Below are 23388 nucleotides of genomic sequence, written 5' to 3'. Positions count from 1 at the left end.
TCATTAATGGAAATGACTGCTTCAGACATCCATAAATTTGTACATTTTAAAATTTGCCCTGTCTAAAACTGTCCCAATTGTTTTGCATTACCCTGCATGCAGACAGAAAATGAACAAGTAAACTTGACACAATGTGACTTGCTGGCTCGCCAGGTAGGCCACATGGTAAACAAGTGTCCAAATTAGGACTGGTGACCAGCAGTGATGATATAAAGCATCCATACACAACTCAGCGTGAACTCATGCAGTGCAGCCTGCTGCCAGCACTACTGAGTATCAAGGATAGAAGCAGTAGGGCCAACAGGAGGCTTGTTGTTCTTTCTGTGGTTGCTTTGGGATTTCCTCTAACCTCTGACCTCTCCCACTCACCCTGGATTAACATGCCCGTGGCAGATTCCCAGCATGCAACCGTTTGGGGTAAGGGCCAGGGCAGATTTTGACTGAGGCTGCATGCTGCTCTCCCTTACTGTGAGTTTCCACCATATTTCAAATCTCACTGGTCCCATTTAAACCCCACCTTCCACTGCGCAGCCTCTGTGACATGTTTTCATTGGATAAAGACCATCCCAGAGTTCAGCTTTTCATATTTCTTTCTAAAGAAGTTTATGTAGTAAAGTTCTATGGGATGGTAGTAGACACTGACCCTTAATTCATTTTATTGAGCCAACTGCAGCTTTATGATGGGGTCTAGTGGGGTAAAGGGACGAATTAGCAACTGTCTACAGACTAAACCACCAGAAGTGGTGTGTATGTTTACTTTAAAGGAGACCTGTTGGCCCGGCCCAGTCCCATCCCACCCCCAGGTGACAGGGACATGGTTGTGCTACGTGTGTGAAAAGTGTTTTGTTGGGGTGGGTTATGAGCTCGATGTGACTAAAAGAAGCAAGAGTTACTACCTCCCTTAAAGAGGATGACATATGCTGTGTCTGTGTGTGTGTGTTTTATCCTCTCTGCTCTCTCTGATATTAATGCTTTTTTCCTGACATTTCTAGCTCTCAAAACTCTCTCACACTGGCATTCCCACAATATTTGTTTATTTTGTTTTATTGCTATCAGTACCCACACACATGGTACTCTGGCATTTAAGCCTCAAGGAACAACATTTAAAGACATTCACTGAAGTGTCGTAGACCCCCAACTGAGCCGAAGTCTGAATGAAGACAAGTGCTTGCGCATAAGTGCCGAATTTCGTGAGAGTTCAAATTCAGTGGGTGTTACAGCGACATGGCAAGTATTCCCAAGATCAGAACAAGGGGCGCGAGGGAAACATTTCAGCAGATATCTGCACGGCCTGCAAGAGTTTGGCTATAATGGAGCGCCCTGTGACGTGTTTTGATATCTGCAGCTGATTGGCGCCAACCGTGACATGGCGCCGACCCCAGGATCTCTGCGATCTGGGATGTTTAGGCTCTGAGGTGAAAGTATCCAAATTATCTGAACGAATCTCAAAATGACAATCACAGAACAGAAAAATTCGGACAAGGACGTAATATTACATGGTCCACGGAAGAGAATCGCGATATATGAAACAGTTTATTGACTGAAGGCTGCAAGGTGTTTCGTTTTGAAAAACTTAGTTTTCATTCCTGGCGGCCTGAGCTGAAATGACTAAAACACAAATGCATTGGGAGAAATGGATTGTTCAGGCTTGCACTGATTCTGCATTATTGTATTAGATGCTTATTGTGATTATTATCACGTATGTGCATACAGTATATAATGAAGCCGATCTTTGACAAAAGAACCCTTGTCACGTTTGAAGAATGTTCAGCTGCAGGTTTGTGTTTGTTCTTTATTTACACTGAGCGAAGTGAATGAGGAAGCTGCTGCTGCTTTTATCTCTTCATCACAGCATCTATCTCTCTCGATGTGCCGACGTTGTTGTTGTGTCTTTTTTTTTTCCGCTCTACTCCCACCCTCTCGCTCTCTTAGACACCCCCCCCCCCATCTGGGCTGTGCAACACCAGGTAAAGAAACAGGACAAAAATGAGGTGGGGTGTGAAGGTAATGACTGCCCCCTCCCCCATTTTACCCCAAATCACACTCATCTGTTATCTCTCCTTCCTCTTCTTCTTTCAGGGCCTAAATTACCCCTATGTGCTCCCAAAGTCCTCTCGTGGGGGCTGAATTAGGCGGTGTAATTGGAAACATGTCGCATCCCAGCGTGAGCCAGGGTTGGGGCTGCCTTTAATTAGGCTGAGAGTATGGGCCGGGTTGTTGGAGGGACATGGTGGCTGAGGAGATGGAGGGAGACAAAATATGTTGCTTCTCTTTTCTCCCTACATATGTTTTTCTTAACGTGTCCTTATGTGCTTATTTATGATTTTTCTTTTCCTTTACCTGAATCATTGCCTGTATTGAAATGCATCCACCTAATTCATCATATTTAAAATGATAAATAAACAAAGATGTACAGAATGAATACTGAGGGTTGAAGACTAAAGAACAAAATATTAAATTAATAAGACACTTCTTTAACAAGGAGTAATGTGATTCGTATACGCTACAGATACTGTACATCATTAACAGAATGCATAGAAACAAAGCTTCATTTTACTGATACCCTTCTCACATGGTTTCAAAAGATTGATGATAAAATTTTGCTGTTTACTTGAAATTGAAATATCACGATTAGGGGAGTCAAAAATGTACACAGCTATGTCTATATATAATATAATATAATATATATATATACACACACACACACACACAAACACACACAAAGAGAATCAAAATTCATATATTGAATTTTCACCAGATTCTTACACAGTTGCACAGACCTAAACCTTATTGTATCAATAACAGCAATAAACTGAGCATCGCTGAATCAGCAGTGTCATTGAAGATTTCCTTTTTACTGTGTTAAGAGGTTAATTTTGTTGAAATGAAGGCGCTGTGCGGGACCTGTGGGAGCTGTATTTTAATTTGACTTTAATGATGCATTAGTAACACTGAATCTGAATGTGGGCACGAGGATAATTGAATTAAGCACAACAGAGAAATTAAGGGCTGAAAGACAGAGGGAGGGAGGGGCTTCCTGCACATTTCCTCTCTTCAAAGACCGCTGTTGTGTCTCCTCTGTCTCATATCCCTTTGCCCACGTGATCAGAGACCCCAGCATACCAGTGTCCTCCAGTAGACTCAGTTCCATTATCCTGCCCTAGTGGCAAATGTGTGCGTGGGTGTGTGGGAGTGTGTGGTGTCGCGCAGCGCAACTTCGGTGCCGAAACAGCGGGGCACTTTGCTCTGCTGGAACAGCTGTCACCGCCGTCACGACAGCCCAGACGGTCTGAGGGCAGAGGGGCATCCAGCTGGTCTGGGAACAGATCACCGTGTTTATTTATGTAGACGTGCCGCGAGCACAGCAGCTGCCCGCCACATTCGCCCCAGTCGGCACTTTTCTGCACATGGTGCAGCAGGTGTATGTGGGTGGGTGAGTGTGTGTGTTTATGAGCCGTGTCCACTGTGAAACCAAAGAGGTGTGTGAATGACAGAGTCCTACAGTATTTGTGCTGTGTATGTGGTCAGTTGCACAGCCTCACACAGGTAGACAGGTATCTAGATCTGTTGTTGTGTGTGTGTGTGTGTGTGTGTGTGTGTGTGTGTGTGTGTGTGTGTGTGTGTGTGTTATTTATTTACCGTGGACAGTGAGTGACGCAGATGCTTCTGCCTTCCCCACCATGTTCTCCGCCAGGCAGGTGTAAGACCCGACATCCGCTGGGGTGACTCGTCTTAGGTTCAGGGTGTTGTCTTCTAGGACCTCGTACCTAAAACAGATACAGAGAAATCATAAGAAATGTCCCCCTCACTGGCAACTTGAATTTCTTTTTGTGGGCACACCATGGCTCTCAACATTCATTCAAAATTTGAAATACTGGCAGCAGTTGCCCCTCTGTTCCACCCGAATTGCTTTATTTTGCTCCATAGAACAGCTGTATTCAATCTATTATTCATAAATCTACAATGTCCAAATAGATAAACCGCTTGTAAATACTGATAAGAAGCGTTTCATCAGACACATGTCTGATAGGTGGCACTGAATTTGGTCAACTGTGAAGACGTCCCGTGTCACAAAATCAAGATGAAGCTCAAGGACAAGTGGCCAGTTGGTGAACAGTTTATTTCTATAGACTGTATAAGCAATATGTGTCCGTATATTGCAGTGGTAATCGTGGAGATCTCCTACCTCCCTTTGGGAAGGTCCCCATCCTCCTTCCTCCAGCGCACGATGGGAACAGGGTCGCCCCGAACCTCACATCGGAACTCCACATTCTCGTCCGCCAAAGAGACTTGACTGACTGGCCGCTTGACAAAACTGGGGCGCTCTATAAAGGCCGAACAAACAGTGGTACTGCAGATGTTAATTATGTGGCTTTATCAATCATGAGATTAAAAACACACCTGTTATTTATCTTCACCCATGCTCCTTGCATGATTACATGCAGAATTTCCCAATCTCAACAATTTACACAAACATTTATATGTTTTTTTTAACAATCATAAGAAAATCTGAGGCCCAGAAAAAGGGGAACTTGCACCAAAATCCACTTCATAAAACTTTTAAAAGCTTGTTAAACTCTTACAGTGTTTCTTCCCACAGGCCCCGAGGAGGGGAAAAGATCTGTTTCTGCAATCAGCAGCATTTTTCTATTGCAGTTTACAGTTTCTCACTCGTGATCATGTGATAAGATGTCTGGAAGGAGTTGGTGGACAAGAAGAACAGAGCAAATGGGATGGAGACAGACAGGAGGCCATCAGACAGGAGAAGGACAGGAGGGGTAGTTGTACTGAGGGGGCTTGGTTGGTGGCAGAGGGGTTTCAGGGAGTTGGTGTCTGCGGGGTTGGTGTCGCACCCTAAAACGAATCCAAGTCTTAAAACTGATCAGAACAGCTCGTACCCAGCACGGTGAGTTCAGCTATCTCGCTTTCCCTCTCCCCAACCATGTTGGTTCCCACGCAGATGTACTTTCCCGCGTCACTCTTCCGAGCGTTGGTGATCATGAGTTTTCCACCTCGAATCTGAGAAAGAAACAAACAATGAAAGTAAGTGAACAGGCAAATAACTAAGTGTTTTTCTCCCTCAAATGATCTATGGCAGCATTATTTTTTATTTTTCCATTACTGAACAAATATTTCATCCTCTTTTGACCTCTTTTTATAACATTATTTAACATTGGGCATAAACTTTTTTTGGTTGTTTGCATGGTTTTTAGATTTATTTTTACACTATTTTAAATAATAAAATTGTTTGATGACAATTGGAATGTTATAAATATGAAGGAAATACAGTATTTCATAATATATGTCAAAACATTTTATATAACTGTATGCATGCAAGTCATTTTGGATTATTGTCCTGAACAGATTCCTGTTCTGTTAGGATTCCTTCCAAATTTTATATAATCTAAGTCAACAAAGACTGACCGAAAAAACTGTACTGACAGAGGAACCCTGAGGACCGGGTTGGGAGCTACTGATGTAGACGTCAGAACCTCCACAGCCTGCAGCTCTACCTGCTGTGAGCGGCTGAGGCCACAGGAAGGGAAGCAGCAGGATATCTGGGACAGGGAAAGAAACTATTTCTCACCTCCAGAGCTGTGACAGAAATACGACCTACAACAGCCAAGCAGACAGCCACCTGACAAGTTTATTCCACTGTATGTGTGTGTGTGTGTGTCTCCCACATGGTGCCTGAGGCTGCAGCTCAGCTCAGTTCATAACCTCCATAAAACACCGAGCCTTTGCACCCCCCTTGAGGCGGCACCAGGGACCCTTATTCATGTGCAGAGAAGCAGGGTGAACAAACAGAACCCGATAAAGCTCTGCTTTCTAAATATTTAATACACCCGAAGTAAATAATTCTGGCAAATATCTACCTGATGAACATGATACAGGAGGGCCACTGTACTCCGTATATATCTCACATAGCTGATATGAGCTCACCAGACTACGTTGCTCTGGATTCCTTCATCATGTTTCTCAGAATCCACCTCTGCTGTTCAATGTAAGATCATGTTAGATCAGTGTGAGAGGATGAGGCCTTGTCAATCGATTCTTCCATCTATGAACCATGAATTTAGAAACACCTACTGACACCCAGGTATTTACACGTATTTTACAAGTATTGCACTGTCTGAAAATGACAGACCAAACATCACTCACTCACTTTAAATAAACAGTCACCCTTGGACCCGGAACCTCACCTTCAGGTGTCAGGTCCTAGTTCTACACCATGTGGTTTCAGGTCTAGTATCATTGCTGGTCATCTTCCAACATGACAACTGGTCGGGATGTTATAGTGATGTAAAAGTTGAAATAACGGATGAACAGTGCTGTGCTGTATCTCAGCCACATCCCAGCAGCAGAAACCAGGAGGGGTTCAGCAGCGGGTCAGCAAGTGGGACACACACACACACACACACACACACACACACACACACACACACACACACACACACACACACACACACACTCCAGCAGCATCAGCAGCAGAAGCAGTGTGTGGGAGCTCAGGTCAGACTCCGAACACACATGAGTGTGTGAAGAGTCTCTGTAGAATTGGGGTCGAGCTATAGTTCTCCTTCTTTCATCACATGTATGTGTGGGTGAGATACTACAGTATTGCACTGTGTGTGTGCTCTCGTGTAGGTGTGAGTGTGTATTTAGATTTAGACTGGCAGATTTTGTGGTTGTAGGGTCGTCAGATGCATGGTGGGATTTATTTTCCTAATAATCTTACAGCTGCATACACTTATATGATGGAGGAGAACCTCTCACTGAAAGGTATCCCTTTAACTCCTCAAATCCCACTTTCCTGGAGCTATACCACTTCCATCAGACCCTCCAACCCTCTTCAAACTCAAGATGCTCACCAAATGACACTCCCACCTTCTCAAGCCCATGCCTAGCCACCTCCATCCTCCTCTCCCACCTCCTGTAAACCAACTCTGAATTTGTTCCACCATCTACAGTCTGGATCATGCAATGTGTGTATGCATTTGGGTTGGTTGTACTGAAGTTGAATCAGAGAATCAAAGGAAGGAACTGAAACATTTTAGAATCATAATCATAATTCTGCACAGGTGAAATTTCTTTCTGGGTCAGAATAAATAAAGATGAAATAGAGGAGCGATTGCCTAAAATTGTGTTTTTTGCTCATTTAGCCCCATTATGTATTTAGTAATATATATTGTTGCTATACGGATCAGCAGCATGCATACATTACTTTTTAGCCAGTATTTTGGGGATAAAATGCCTCTATTTTAAAGAGAAAATTGTACCTTTTAAAGATTTTGGTAAAATTACTTTTGTAATTGTCCTTTTCTTCTATGTGTACAGACATATTATTATTAAGTGCATTACATCAAATTTCTCAAAAATCTGCACGTGAGTTCATTGTTACTGTATAGAAAAAGTTGTTCACACTTTTAGTACTGTGTGTGTGTGTGTTCATGTTTGGGTGCTGTTAGGGGGCACACCCTCACCCTGCACTAACCAGCGGTGCTTTCTCTAGCACGAAAGAAAAGAGGAAAAAATGATGGCAAAAAATGAGATAGATACAGAGAGAGAGCGAGAGAGAGACCATCTTGAGATCTGCTTTGTTTACAGGGGCTGTAATCTTGCTGTGATTAATTATCTGATCTGTGTAATTACTGCAGCGCTGCTCACTCAACTGGGCTCTCAGCACCAGATCCGAACACATCCAGCACCGCCGACCCTACGACCTTCTTTCTATCCACCTCATTAAGGTATCCAGAACAATACAAAGCAAACACAACCTGGCCTGGCTGAAAAGCCCCAAATGCTTCAGAAACAGACAAAGGAAACAAAAAGAAACGCAGCGGCTGTCCCCATGGATACGCCCAAGCATCTCCTCCTCCAGCTGTCTGTCTGTCTGCAGCCAGCGTCTGGGCATCCATTAAAGAGAGCAAGCGAGAGAGAGAGAGAGAGAGAGAGAGAGAGGGGAGGAGGAGGAATCCTTTATGCTGTTTTTTAAACTCTTGCAATGGGGGGGTTATATTTCTTTATGCTGATTTTAAAAGACTGTCTCCCACAAACACACTTTAGTCTCTCCAAAGGAGAAAAAATGACAACGGGAGGAAAATGGTACAAATGACAGAACAGTGTGTCCATCACCTCTTCCCAGAGGGAGAGAAGGAAAAAACGAAGTGAGGACAGGAGAGAATAATACTTTGTAGATGAATGCAATGTCTAACTGTCTGAAACATCTGAGCTCTCACACACAGACACACTGTATACTCAAAATATACAGTACTTTGCCGTATAGGTCAGAATTAGCCCAGCCTTGGATTGAAAACATGACATTTCAGCACATTTATATAAAAACATTAGAAAAACTATAGATTTTTTGATACAAATATCCTGTGCTGATGAAGCTATGACATACTTAAAATGTTTCCATCATACTTTGCATGCAATTTACTAAATATAATCATGCATAAAGATGGAAGTAAAGACTCCCACATGCATGCACTTAAGTACTAACACAGTCACATTCACTTATACACGCACACACACACACTTGTATGTGCACAAATCATTAATCTGGCCCAGCCCCCCACTTAAAATCCCGCCTCCTCTGAGGTCCATATGCTGGCCTCTGCCACCACAGCAGATGAACACAGGAGATGATGTGATTATATTTATAAAACAGATTACTTGCTTGTTTCTTTTAATTACGACGCATGTCTGCCAAGGAACGGACTGGCAAGAGAAGTGGAGATATTGAACAAATTCGCTCTGCCGCACACGCATGCACTCTCTCTCGCTCTTTCTCTCTCTGACACATACGCACACATCTATCAGATGCATACATACATACACATGTATGCATACATTCATATACATGCACATGCACATACAGTACAAAAACACAACACAATCACATACTGAAAAGTGATCACACACACACACAAACACACAGTCCCACAAATGCTCATATTCACACCAGCAAATGATGAGATGAAAGTAGTGACAATTATTTATGTTGATATATAATGTTATACACAAACCCATAAGCCCACACAAACACACATGCTTACACACAGATTCGTGCACGCACGCTTCCACACACACAGATCCGGTCTGTAAGCATTGCTCTCCAGCCAAGAGTCGCTAATCTGTCTCCTTTCATGGGTAATTACAAGCGGATTTATCGGCTCCTCGGAACAGCACGACTCTCCACACACTCACTCAGCTTCAGCCGCTTTCCTGTGGTGCTAATCGAGCAGTTTTCTGTTTGTTTCTTTGTTTACATGGACCCGTGCGGGGGTCTCAGGGGGTGGGAGGGGTGGCATGCTGGACCGAGGCTGCAGGCCAGTGGCTCTGCCGCCTGCTGCTGCCGCCTCCTGCTCTCTACACTGGAGAGTCTGGACACACATACACACACACCTGTGCATCAAGCATCTCTGGCCATCCAAGACAAAACCCACTCACATACATTCACAGTTGCACATATAGAAGGACAAGCACACACAAACACACTACATTATTGCTAATGTTAATTTATATAGAAGAATTAGATAATAAACATGTACAAACATAAAGACAAATATATATCCAAAGTCTGTGTAACAGTTAGTCATTTTCATAAATATCCAGAAAAATTTTAAGATAGATTATTTTATATAACTGAACCATGTCACAATGAAACTGACTATTTAAAGGAAGTGACACAAAAATCTGTTTTAAATGTATGAATTTAGTAACAGGTTATATATAAAAGAGCAGATATTATGAGGACATACAACTTGGTAAATATGTTAATGATAAGCAAAACACCAAGGCAAGCATCCAATTTACACTGATGTTGTTGAAATGGCAACCCATTGTCATATAATACCTTGTCACATGACCAAACCAGGGAGTTCATTCAGTATGTGTCACTCAATTAGTTACATTTACAGATAAATCTGAATAAAGAACATTTTATATTAAAATGTATTTGCCTGCCATTGTGGTAGCCAGTATAATGAGGACACACATAAAACACGCCCATAGCAGGAAGCATTTCAACAGAACACACACGCTTCCATGATTCAGATGATAGACAGACAGGCAGACACACTCACACACACACAGACACACAAAGAAAGTCAAAAATGCAGACAGACACACACAAGACCTAAAGGTGCACGCACACGCACACACACACGCACACGCACACACACACACACGCGCACGCGCACGCGCTCACTCTGACGTGTGAAGCCCCGGCGGGCTTGTCAGTGGAGTCGGGATCAGTGCTGCCGGAGCGGGATGAAGGGGCGCCGCTCGTTAAGAGAGCCTCCGCTGTCCGGCGAGGTTACTCGCTCTAACGAGGGCCAGGTGTGATTGATACCGCCCACCCGTCGCCGTGGCGCTCTTAATTAAAAGCCACTAATTGGCTGCTGGCCTTCTTTCTGCCTGAGAAGAGAGCCCTGGAGACCCCTTCCCTCTCTCACCCGCTCTCATCTGTTGACACTCTGCCTGTTAGCCTCCCGTTTTCACGGCCTGCAGCGGTCACACCGTGTAGATTCCCACACAGCCCACGGCCGGCACACACTCACAAACACACAAACTACCGTAATTAAATCACCATCAGCAAGCAATTAAGAAAAATGAGAGACAACCCACCCCACAACCTCTTACTCTCCTCAGTGCTGTGGTCAGATCCCCATTGGCTGGGGGACAGTAAAAATCCTGACACCCATTCTCACCGACTGCAGGTCAAATGGTAAAATTATTTAAGGGACCACAGACATATTCTATTATTTTTTTCAATTGATGCCCTTGTCTGTGTTTCGTGTAAAACCAAATCCATAAAATCAAATCCATTTGTGAGCCGCATGGGTTCTCCAATTTCCTCCCGCCATACAAAGGCATGGACACTAGGCAGGTGTGAGTGAATGGTGTGTTGCGAGTTCCTGTCCTGTGCCCAGTGTACCGGGATAGTGAGAGCATGAAATCCAATCCTCATCAAAAACGTGTATTTTATTACCTGGTCAAAAACAGGGACAAGGCAATAATGCTGGACCACTCACTATTACTGATAACTACTGCATTATGTAACAACAACATAACGCTTTAACAGTCAAGAGTGTTAAATCCACAGCAGTTATTCTCAGACATTTCCACGTTTAACCAGACTGACATCTTTCCAAGAACACATTTGCCCATGTTGTCATATGATGTTCAATATATCATTGAACATGATAAAAAAAAAAAGACCTAGCAACACTTTAATATTCAGTAATTGCATGTTAATAGTGCATTAATTATGTAGACATTGTGCAGAGTCTCTGATTGGTCCCTGGACACATTAAGACTGTTTACAAGGTGACAGTAGCCTAGTGGGTAACACACTCACCTATGAACCAGACGATCACAAAAGTTGCAGCTTCAAAAATTAGAGCATGAGATTTTATCTCAATTTCCCCAGTGAGGACTGTTCTTGCAATTACTGACAGGGCATCTGCCAAATGGCATAAATGTGAATGTGGATGATTTCTTATTGATCTCTCTCACCGTGATTCGCTCGTCTCGGTCATCCAGGTTGGTGCCGTCCTTCCTCCAGGAGATGGTCGGCTCTGGGTGTCCGCGTGGAGGCTGGCATTCCAGCAGCACTGGCTCGCCTGCTGCCACCACCATATCTGATGGGTTCTGTCTGAAGTCATCACGCAGAACTACACATTAAAAAAAGAGGGGACGAAGTTATGGAAAAATTTCTCTCTTTATCGAAACGTTTTGGCAGAACAATGAGGACAATTAAACATACAAAAATCTCCAATAGCGTGAGTGGACAAGAATTCGAGGGCTCAACTTCAAGCATCAATGTAAATGAAAAACATTATGGGAAAGAAGAGCACAGATGTGAGGTGACAGAGGCAGGCAATGGGGTGCTTTACAAGATTACCACCCTTGATAGAGAAATTTGAGTGTGAACATTACATTACCCAGGACCCTTGGTCCTGCTTGGCTGTGACTAGAGGCACCAATGGCCAGTTATCCGTCTGGCTCCCATTAAGCACCTTCGTCAACTGTCCCATCCGGCGAAGCAGTCACTCCGGAAGCGTGGAAGAGGGTGCACACGCATGAGGTCAACTTCTTTGTTTTTCAGAGGCACATTTAAAATTGCACCCGAGATGCTTGAGGATGATTGTCACACCACTTTGTCACGGCATCTTTTATTTCATGGCGCACACTGTTTTATGTGAGATGCCAAATGTCTCCAATAGTTTTTTTGACAACAGTTAGCAGCCACAGAATAAAAAATAAAAAAATAAAAATATAAAAAATGAACAAAAGAAATGCTGGGAAACAGGAGCCGAGAGAACGGGCTGGGATAGGAGGACTGACAGCCCTGTGACCATCTGCTTCTCGATACAGTCCGATACAGTCTTAAGATGAGAGAAAAAAAAAAAATTCAGGCCAATTATGCAAACGTCCCAATTTCATGCCGGTGAGCAAATTGCATCATGTAGCGGTGACACCGGACTACTATGACATTTCCCAGATTTCTGAGAGGCGCTATCAGCACAGTGCTGCGGTTAATGAAAAAAGATGATAAGTATATCTCAGACCAAACCAGGACATGAGTAATTGCCTTTATTTACATTTAATTTTAGAGTGACATTTGAAAAAGCCCACTGTCCCCCGCATCGTTGGGGTGAAAATGCGCCTCGTTGATGAAAAAAAACTCATTTCATCCAAACCCTTTTTTCATTTAATCACAGAATTGAGAAGTCAATAATCACAATCCCCAATTGTGAGGACGCAGGTACAGGCCCGGTCCCACGGGACAGCTTCCCCACATCCATCCCCGCTCCGCACCTCTTCATCTCCTCTCCCCCTCTCCGGCGTCTCCCCCGACACCAGATTACATTACGCTGCTGCATTAGACCGCGATGCATTACCTTCCATTCAATTATGCCGCACTGTACCATGCGGCATGCATCTCTGTCGAGGAAAAGAGGCAGTGCTGTGAGAGTGTTCTGTGCCCGGTGGTTTCCTCATGTCTGTGTGCAGTTATGAGTGTGTAAAATGTACACATTCATCAGAAATGCAGAAAAAATGAAGGCACTTTTACAGCACACAAGGCTCACCAGCACACATGCTTATTTATGACAAAAACATTTTTTGTCATCTAAGTTTAAGTTAAGGACAGGCATGGATTTGTCACATGCTCAGCCCCTCTTCTGTCCCTGTATTGAATGTGAATTTTCTGTTGGACAACTGCAGCCACGACACAAAGCACTAGCAGGCAGGCCTCACGGCAGAAGGTGTTCTACATAAACCAGCCGATGCAAAGCCACAGCAGATGCAAAGCAGAGCCAGCGCAGAGAAATTACGATTTGCATACCAGTTAAAGTGAATAAAGGGCTGTGAGTAAACTCAAGATGGCCGATTCTCAACTCACACTGCAGTAAAATGTGCTGGAGTGGATCTGCTTCAGACTGTTTATATCTCAGAGGCTATAAATTATTCCAAGGGTTCGAGTGTTATGTGTGTTTGTGTACATTGGTCTTCTCCAGTCTCAATGGTCAAACAATCCCAGTTGACCAATGTTACACCTGGTGTGTTTTAGTGTGTGCGTGCAGCTACTCTGATTGGTTGTTCAGGATGTCTAATGTCTAACTCTATGCACTTTGGGGTGCAAATGAACTTGGTGCCTTGGCTGAATGAATGGATGGATGTCATGGGTCACACTGCGCCTCCACACCTGCAGGGGTGCATGAACACAACTCAGCTCAGTCCATGAGATCCCACCAAGAAGTCAAAAAGAAGAGGGAACAAAAACAGAGGCATTCCATGCTGATTTCAGGAATGCCTTCCCATGTATGACCCTGCCTGTTTTTGGATTATACCTACTGCCTATCATGGCTGCCCACTGCTCACTCAGGGTGATGGTTAAAATTTTCATTGTGTCACCATGTACTGTGCTGCAGCGTATCACAATGACAATCCCTTCAGTTTCACATGTCTAACAAATTCAAGATCTTACGCATTTTAACGTGGTCTCCCGGATGCTGTGTTTATTCACAGTTAGTTCAGCGAGTTACTGATAGACATCAGAGCGGAAACTAGACATTGAGCACAGCTCAGATTTAATAGAAAATCTCTCCAAAAACACAGTAAATCCAGCTGATCTTCCCAAATCCTCACTAGTGGAGAACATCTCCCAAAGCCCTGCAACAAAGCCCCCTGGCAACCGGACCCACATAACCAAACTTATCTGCCACTTTCACTATGGCCTGTTGATGTCTTCCTGTAAATATGAGTGTTGCTAATATGAGCGTAGATTTCCCCAGATAAGGAGGACAGCCTGGGCCCAGATCAGCTAGAAGATACATTCCAAATGCACGCAGTCATACATTCTGACGCAGGACTGGATCGGACATTTAGAGTGATTACAAAATGTTGTATTTGACTTGTCACGCCCAAATATCTTCTCATTTCTTCATGTTTGGCTAAGAGTTCGTAAACAGCACTGCAATGGTTAACAGCACTGACTTCTTTACATTATTAGAAATGCTTTTGGGACATTTTGGGAGGTTCTGAGTGCTGATTTGACCCGTTTATCTCAATGCTCAACCCAATTTGTAAGCAGCTTTGGGGAGAAGCCAAGAATATAAATGGAAATGCAAATAGATGGACAGTATATGTGATTTATCTGGCTTAAAGACCATCTATATACTGAACAATGTGTCCAGTCCTGCTGGGTTGGTGGAGGTGTTTTAAAATGGGCCCACCATCACATAAATGAAACATGTCAGCACAAACTCAGATTCTGTCTACCAAGATGCTTCTTGAGAACCTCATACACTTTCTCTCCTAACCAGGATATTGAAGGCAGATGTTGAAACATCAAATTAGGACGAGATCCCCCATCTGGCACAAAAAAACGCCCCAGACAGAGGAGGAGGAGCGAGGGCTACACCCACCCCATCCTGCACCTCCCACATCATCCAGCCACGAAGCAAGATGCAGCAGCGGAAACGGTCTGGGAAAATTTCAACACATAACTGTGAGGGGAAGGAACCATCCATATGCTCCCAGTGAACAATCCTAGATGAGAGAACTGACTTCAGTAGCAAATATTTAACCCTGCAAAATACCCAGGACCTACCCAAACATGTGATATTTAACAAATGCAGTGTTTTGCAGTGATTACTGCAATTTTAAAAAATGAATAATTAAAAATGAGCTGTCTGTAGTGCTGATCGCCATGGTTTTAAGGGTTTCAAAAGAAATATCATTATTGCCCTTAGCCAATACTAGTAGTAACATCATTATAAAATATGGAAGAGCATGGGACAAATCCCTAATTAACAAATCTTAAATAACGTGACAAAAATGATTTATTAAAAGGAATAAAAGGGTCTTAAAATCATTCGCAAGCAGGCGAAGAAATAATAAGGAGAAAAAGATGCAGCAGAGAGATAAAGAGAAACAAAAAAAACAAAGGCAGAGACGGCGAGAGGAGAGAAAGGCGGGGAAAGGCGGAGAGAGCACAAATGCGAGGGGAAGCGTTTAACACTCCTGCGGGGTTGAGTTGGGTGCGCTGCGCTAATTCGGCGTCTCTGCGCCGAACGGGTCGGGGCTGTCAGCCACTCGCCGCCATAAATAAGGAGAGGATTACAGCGCCGGCCAACAGGCAGGCGACGGCACACAGCAGGCTGCGAGCTCGCCGAGAGAGCAGTGCCGCGGTAATCTCTCCCAGATGTGCTGCGCAACCCCCGCCCTCCACCCACCCACCCATCCCTATCTCGCTCCCTTCCTCCCGACTGGAGGGAATGGAGGGGCGCAGCCCAGCCAGGGAACAAATTGAGGTGACCCTGTGATTGGTGTCTGATTTTGCCTATTCACCTGACTCGTGGCTCCCTTTGGTACAAAAACGTAGAGAGAGAGAAACCAAGTGAGAGAGAGAGAGAGAGAGAGAGAGAGAGGGCTGCAGAAACGGGATCCGGCCTGGTGGCTGATGGGAAACAGCTGGTTGGCTTCTCCCCAAACACACACCCCACCCCCTCTTTTTATGAACAGAGCATCTCCCCCATACATGCACGCACACACAGCATGTATGCATATACCTCCAAAAGCAAAGAAACAAAGTACATGTAATATAGAGATAAAGAATTATATTTGCACAAACACACACTCACACAAAACACAAACAAGAATGCATAATACACACAGACGTATTACAGACCAAGATAATGTATAAAAATACGCACGCACACACATTCATACTCATACAGGCACACGGAGGGTCAGAACCGAGACAAAACTTTCTCAGCTTTTCTTCCAACAGTCTCCAAATAGATGAATCCCCCCATCAGCAGTTTTCTCACTCACACACACGTCTACCTCCTTTTTCTTCTCTCGCATCACATTCTCTGTCCTCCCCTCTCTCCATTCATCTTCTCATCAACCCCCCCCCCCCCCCCCCCCCCCCCCACCCCCCCCCCCCCCCCCCCCCCCACACACACACACACACACCTCTACTAGTGTCCTGCTCTGATTCCACTAATCCGGAGAGTCTCTTCCAGTGAAATAGTGTAATATAAACCTGTCTCCTGCCAAATCCCCCAGCCCTGGTCTGAACAGGAGAAGAAGCGAGAAAACACTGAAAGGGAAGTGAACATGAGACTAAAAAAAAAAAAAAGAGAAAAAGAAAAAGAAGGGCGGATCAGTGGACAGTCTGGGAAAGAACAAACACACACAGAAAGTGAAGGGATTCACAACTGTGCAGATAACCCTCAGGTTACTTAGCCAAACTTCCATCTCTCTAAACCCTGGCCCAAGAGTTCCGTCCCACCGCCCAGCTCAAAGCACTGATCCCCTCTGAGAGCATTCGACTCTGAACCAGAGGTTTGTTGGGGGTTATGTCCCCTTAAATGGAAGGGTCACTAAAAATCAATAAAACTGATGGTGAGTGATCACCTTTATTCTACAATGAACCATTTTCATCCTGATGGGAATGCTGTCTTCCAGGATGAAGCTCATTCAAAGGAAACACCGGCATTACTACAGGAGTATTAAATAGGAACCTTGTGTCAACAGATCACAAGTTGGATGTTTTGGTGCAGCCTCTCAAACAGATGAATGATCCCACCAAGTTTGTGGGCTTTTGAGGTTCATTGCAAATTAATATGCCAACTTTCCTTAAAGAAAATTTAATTGCAGCATGCAATGTAGCGTAAGCAGGTGAAAATAGCAAGAAAAGTTGTGAAGAGTGCTTTTTTAATTCTCATGTCTCCTAACTGCATTCATGTGTGCAATTCGCCAAAATGTTATATAATATCAATACACAAAATGTCCCTGTGGAATATTAACATGGTGCAGTGGGATAAGCTCAATATGTTTCAAATCAGTGCTCGTCTGTTTTTTTATATACTCGATTTTATATGTTATATCCAGCATTATATCCAGGTGCTGGTCACCAGTAAACATGGTCACCAGCTGATCACCACCAGAAGCAGGGAAGTGGGTTTGCCTGCAATGTGGCAGACTGTGGATGCTAGACAACTGGCCACTGGTCGCATTTTCGGAAAGTTTGCGGTGATGGGATACAAGATGCAGAATTCGCAGGTAGGCTTCACAGGTTTACATTGAATTTACACTCGACACAAAATGTGGTGTTAAGGAGAATTAAAGCAGATTTGCACAAACATTACATTACTGTTTTTTTTCCCTGAAATTCTTCAAATGTTTTCATTAGACCTTTGCTCAGTGGGAGCACAGAACTAAAGATAAAGTGGTGCTGTTATGAGTAACTTTTAAATGAACAATAAAAAAAAAAAAGAAAATCTCATTTGTTATCTCAGTTTTTCCTTCACTTTTTACTCTTTTTCTCTTTTACACAGAGAATATGTGTGCAAATACACATACACACACAACATATGTGAACTTTGCATGCCTGTCCTGCTGGGCCCATTTTTTGCTGCTCACATTGTGATGTTGGCTTAGAGGTTTTCAGCAGTAGCCAGAACTCATAAACACAACGACTCACCATGGACCAATCACAGTGCAGGAGACTAATAAAAGCCCTCGACTCAAAAAGAGTTTCCGGGAATTGCAGACGCACCTCCAGACATCACTTTAGCCACTGAGCTGAACTCTGCCTCTTTCAGCAGGGAATTTACCGGATGTTTATTTGGCAACTGGCTCACAGACACACACATACACACATATACCACTGGGTCCCTTGAGCAGATGGCAGTTTCACTTTGCTCCGTGCCTTACCAGTTGGCACTGGCATTGTGCCACCGGTCACAGTGCCAATTAACACTCTGCATGAAGCTGCATGAAGAGGGGTGGTGGCACCAGGGACCAGAAACTGTGGGTCTACGCACGCATTCTGACTCACCCACACTAAAGACACGGAGCATACTGCAAACCGATAAACTGGCATGACACACATTTACATTTATGGCATTTATCAGACGGCCTTATCCAGAGCCATTTACAATCAGTAGTTACAGGGACAGTCCCCCCCTGGAGACACCTAAGAGTTAAGTGTCTTGCTCAGGGACACAATGGTAGTAAGTGGTGTTTGAAGCTGGGTCTTCTGGTATATAGGTGAGTGTGTTACCCACTAGGCTACACATGCATACAAACTCTTTTCTCCAGAGCGCACACACACACACACACACACACACACACAACACACATCTGAATACAGCACTAACAGAAACAGCCACTAATTTGGAGTTGTTGCATTTTTTTTGTTAGGTTTGGGGGATACTTGGCAGTTTAAATAAACAAAAGGGGAAAAGGGGTAGAGAGAGAGAGAGAGAAGAGAGATGATGAGAAAAATGCAGCGTGGATGAGCTGAACAGCAGGCGCAGGTCAGACAAACAGGCACTTCTCCAGTGCTCCGTTAAAACTGCGCTGGCCTCTCACTACAGGGGCACAAGCAGAGAGCATGAAAAGGGCTCCAGATTGATAAATGGTCTGGAAATACTCACCGGTGCCTGTACACACATAACCACTTTACTAGTATTTAAACCAAAGTCGAACTAACTGGATCCAAAAACTGGATCTATCTATAATCTGATAATATTAAAATGGTTAAATGTTCATAAGTAAATACATATTAGATGCCTAGCAACTGGCAGGTTTTTTTTTTTTTGGGGTCATGAGAGTGCAATGAGATCTCTTTTGTTGTCAGTGGACTAGATGTATCCACTGTAATCTGACTATAAAGAAAATGTAAAGACATTTTCTGTCTAATTTTAAGTGACAGTGCTTGTATGTCTGGTAGCAGCTGTGTTCAGTGCGCCGCTTCATAGTCCGATCTCGACCACACAGGGTGAGCCCTCCTAGACCCGCCACGGTTAGCCTGCGGCTGTTCTGATGGGGGCATTGCATGGCGAGTTATGGCATCATTGCCATGGCACTGGCAGAACTTGGCTTTTCCGACCCCAAAATTATGGTTAGTACGGTTTTTCCTGGGCACGTTCTCCACAGGGACTGTACCGGTACGACTAAGACACTGTTCCATTAACGAGAACCCAGAAGACACTCTGGAGCCTCGGTAAGCTGGAGATGACTACGGTTTTCACCACTGGAGTTATGGAAAAAATCTGGGCAAAAATCTAGTCAAAGAAGAGTAATTACAACCTTAATAAGGATTTGGACTGAGGTCTCCCTAATTCCATCATCACATAAGTCTCCAGCCTTATGCAGCACAGTCACTATTTTATTAGTAATATAATATGGAAAATGACTGTTTCCAATGCATTCTTGTCTAATATCACATCTACTTATAACAATATTTTCTATATTCTTCACAATATTAACTGAAAAATGAAAAATGAGGAAGTTTCATCATTTTGAATCTTCATCCACATTGCTCTTATTCCACCATTCCCTTGACGTCTTTTTCCCGCTTTATAACTCTTTAATCCTTCCACCACTGATCGCTTTCTCCTTCTGTGCTGTGCCGTTCCTCCCCAAAATAGGGAAGAGGAACATCTCAGGAGGACAAGGCTTCAGGAAACACAGATGCTCCCTGATCACACACACACAGGATGCAAGTCACATAACACACACATATTCATATAAAAACTGGTGGAAAAACAGCAACAGAAAATAAAGCGCAGACAGGGAAAGAGGGAACCTTGTGCTAGTGCTATTGATTTATATTGATAAAGGGAAAAAATATATAAATGCATAAGGGATGGGAGAGGAGAGGAGAGTCAGAAGAGGAAGCAGCTGAAGACTATGTCCATAAGGGACACACACAAAAAGTTAACCCCACCCCCTGTGCTCCCAAGAGACCCAATCAAAACTGGCCAGACAAGCAAAAAAAACGTAAAAAAAAGAAAGAAACAAGCTGAAAAGCACACACACTGTTGCACACAAGCACGCGCACATTTCCTGGCAGTTATTTGACTGGTTGGCCCTGCTGCTACTGTTTACAGTGAAAACATTCTCACACATGAACTGCATCCAGCTCCTCGGAGACGCTGAAGCGGAGGAGTGATGAAAGGTGAACTGCGTGGCTACTGGTTGTCGGCCAACAGAACGACTCTCCCTCGGGCCGGGAGGCTGAGGAAGGTTAGATGGAGAACTGCTGCAGGTCTCTACCACCCGCACACACTCTTCCAACCAAATCCCAAAACTTCCAAAGAACTCCATTCCAAGTGCCGCTTTCTACAGATTCCGGTGTCGGTGTCGCTAGCCCTATTGCGTACTGTCATTGCCGCAGGATCCTTCCCCTGATGAGCGTAGATGGAGATGATGGAGATCGCAAGGTGCTTGGAACTAAGACATGGCCGGCCAGGAGAGGGGCACAGTAAGAGAGGGCGTGGTGGCAGAATGGCAGGAGTGAGGGCTGGCCCGGATGATGCCAGGAGACCACCAGCATCTATTGTCTTGATTGGCTTTGTGTAAGCAGCAGGGAACTGAGCATGTCTGGATCACAACAGAGGGCTTCCTGCACAGTCACCAAAGCTTAGACAGACAAATAACAGAAAGCAGAGTGGTGAAGTGCACACATGTGGCTGTGAATGGATGTCTGTGTCTGTTTGTGCGTATATTCATATCTTTATGTAGACAAACCAATTTACTTTAAAAAAAAAAAATAAAATGTGTTAAATGGCAACACGCTAGCCTTCCCAAAAGAGAAAAATGTGTAATAAAAAGTATATTAAGATTAATATACATATATGTATTAAATGTTGGCTTAAGTGGGAAAATTTTGGGAAAGATTAGACATTCCTTTTAACACAAATGTTACATATTTACACTCCGCAAAAAAAAAGTGCCCATGTAAGTACCTCTCAGAATGTCACAACTTGTTTAGGCACACAGAATCAAAGTGAAAGTGAAGTGAATGTCACTGTGAATCACAGCACAGCACACGGTTTTAACCCACCTTTGCTTTTAACCATCACCCTTCGTGAGCAGTGGGCAGCCATGACAGGCGGCAGGGGATCAGTGTGTGGGGACGATGCTTTGCTCAGTGGCACCTTGGCGGATCGGGATTTCAACCGGTCACCACAGCCCCCACTGCCAGACACAACACAGAATGATATCTGTCTATTTTGAAAATGGAGTATCTCTCTGTTGTTACTGTTCCATCACCCTTTCTTTAATGGACAAACTTGAAGCACGCATACTGACTCACATGAACTCACACATACACTCCAGACACCTATCTATACACACACACACACACACACATATATACACAGTTACTCTGCTGTGTTAGTGCTGTCTTAGAACTTCATCAGAACTTTTGCTGCTTTTATCAACGCTTGTCCTCATTCATTCAGTAGTCTTAATTATCTCCATACTGATGAAGGGCCAGTTAGAATGGTAAAGGAGTCAGAATAATAAAGCATTAAACAGTGACAATGGTAAGTAACAGATAATCAGAAAAAAACAAAAAAAAACACTATGCCACCGCTGACTCAGATTAAACAGCTAACAGAGGTGACGTCATTAGAAGCAAGCAGGTTAGAAGGACATTAGTGTGAAGAACATGAGGTCTCATTACTGTGGCACAGGCCACCGGTGGCCCATCCCAGCATAGCCACTGCTCTAGTGATGACGAGCCTGGACACAATGATGCGTTTGTTCTTCCCAGACATTGTTTTCTCCATCTGTCATTTGCATTTGCTGCCCAGTAATCCAGGCCTTGGGGAAACAGAGGCGGAATTATGAAGTAAACACTTTTTTTTCCACTGTTGTGGGTACAAATGATGCCTTGGTTCTCAAGGTTATTTACTTCATTAAAATGGAACCGTGGCTCCTGCTTCCTGTCAGTCTTCACTGAGGAAATTGTCACTTGGCTCTCAGCCTGTCATTGAAAGACCTCTACAGGTTTCAGCTAATTGTCACAATGGGGTAGACAGGCATGCCAGTCTCACACACACACATTCTTGCCTGGGCATCCTGGCCTGGTACAGCAAAGGGGATGAAAATACAACATGTCCAGTAGCACGACAGACCTACATTTTAACATGTCCCAAACATGAGTTTCTCCAAACATGTCCCTACATGAAAGTGTGTTGGTCTGTGTGTAGCAGTCAAATTATCAGTTTGTAGAATGGGTCAAAAATGCAACTAAAAAATGAGAGGTCTATAATTTTCATCATAGGTACACTTCAACGGGGAGAAAATAAAAATACAGGAAATCAAATGGAAAGTGAAAGTGAAGTGATTGTAAAGGTCCGGCAACCTTCCGATTAAGAGTCTGCTTCCTTACCAGCTAGCAAATGTTCACCTCAATACTTTGTAATGTAACCTTGGCTGGCAATGACAGAGATCAAACGTTTCCTGTAGGTCTTCACCATATTTGCACACATTGCAGCTGGTATTTTGGCCCATTCTTCCATGCAGATCTCATTCTTCCATGTAGATCTCAAGAGCTGTGCTGTTTTGGGGCTGTCGCTGGGCACAGACTCTCTATTGGATTAAGGTCTGAAGACTGGCTAGGCAGTCCTTTATTGCCAAGGCTGTGTGTTTGGGATCATTGTCATGCTCCAGCCACATTACATCTTCAAGGCTTTCACTGATGGAAGATGGCCACATTAATCTTTTCCTTAATATGGATCAGTCGTCCAGTCCTCTTTGCAGAAAAGCATCGACAAAGCATACGACCCCATGCTTCACAGTGGGCTTGGTGTTCTTACTATGCAACTCAGCATTCTTCCCCCTCCAAACACGAGTTCTATTTTGGTCTCATCTGACCACATGACATTCTCCAAGTCCTCCTCTGGATCATCCAGATGGTCCCTGGCAAACTTTAGAAGGGCCTGGACATGTGCTTGCTTAAGAAGGGGGACGTTTTGTGCGCTGCATGAATTTTATTCTATGATGGTGTTACTAATAGAGGACTAGAATCCAATCAATTCAGCCAAACTATTCAGGTGTCAA

At 43.9% G+C, this 23388-nt stretch overlaps 1 protein-coding gene across 6 annotated transcripts in view; it reads right to left on the bottom strand.

Annotated features, from left to right (window-relative positions):
• Positions 1–23388, bottom strand: part of LOC114792472 (roundabout homolog 1-like) — a 144919-nt gene that overhangs the window by 21579 nt on the left and 99952 nt on the right. For all 6 annotated transcript variants that reach the window (XM_028983648.1, XM_028983645.1, XM_028983647.1 and 3 more), the window contains 4 exons: positions 11527–11684; positions 4899–5019; positions 4187–4325; positions 3640–3767 (listed from right to left, as the gene is read on the bottom strand). In XM_028983648.1, coding sequence (XP_028839481.1) covers positions 3640–3767; positions 4187–4325; positions 4899–5019; positions 11527–11684 — 546 coding nt within the window. The remainder of the gene's footprint in view (positions 1–3639; positions 3768–4186; positions 4326–4898; positions 5020–11526; positions 11685–23388) is intronic.

The sequence above is a fragment of the Denticeps clupeoides genome, chromosome 6 (genome assembly GCF_900700375.1).
Source record: "Denticeps clupeoides chromosome 6, fDenClu1.1, whole genome shotgun sequence".
Lineage (NCBI taxonomy): Eukaryota > Metazoa > Chordata > Actinopteri > Clupeiformes > Denticipitidae > Denticeps > Denticeps clupeoides.
The sequence above is the reverse complement of the archived record's forward strand: the minus strand, read 5'-3'. Positions and strand labels throughout refer to the sequence as shown.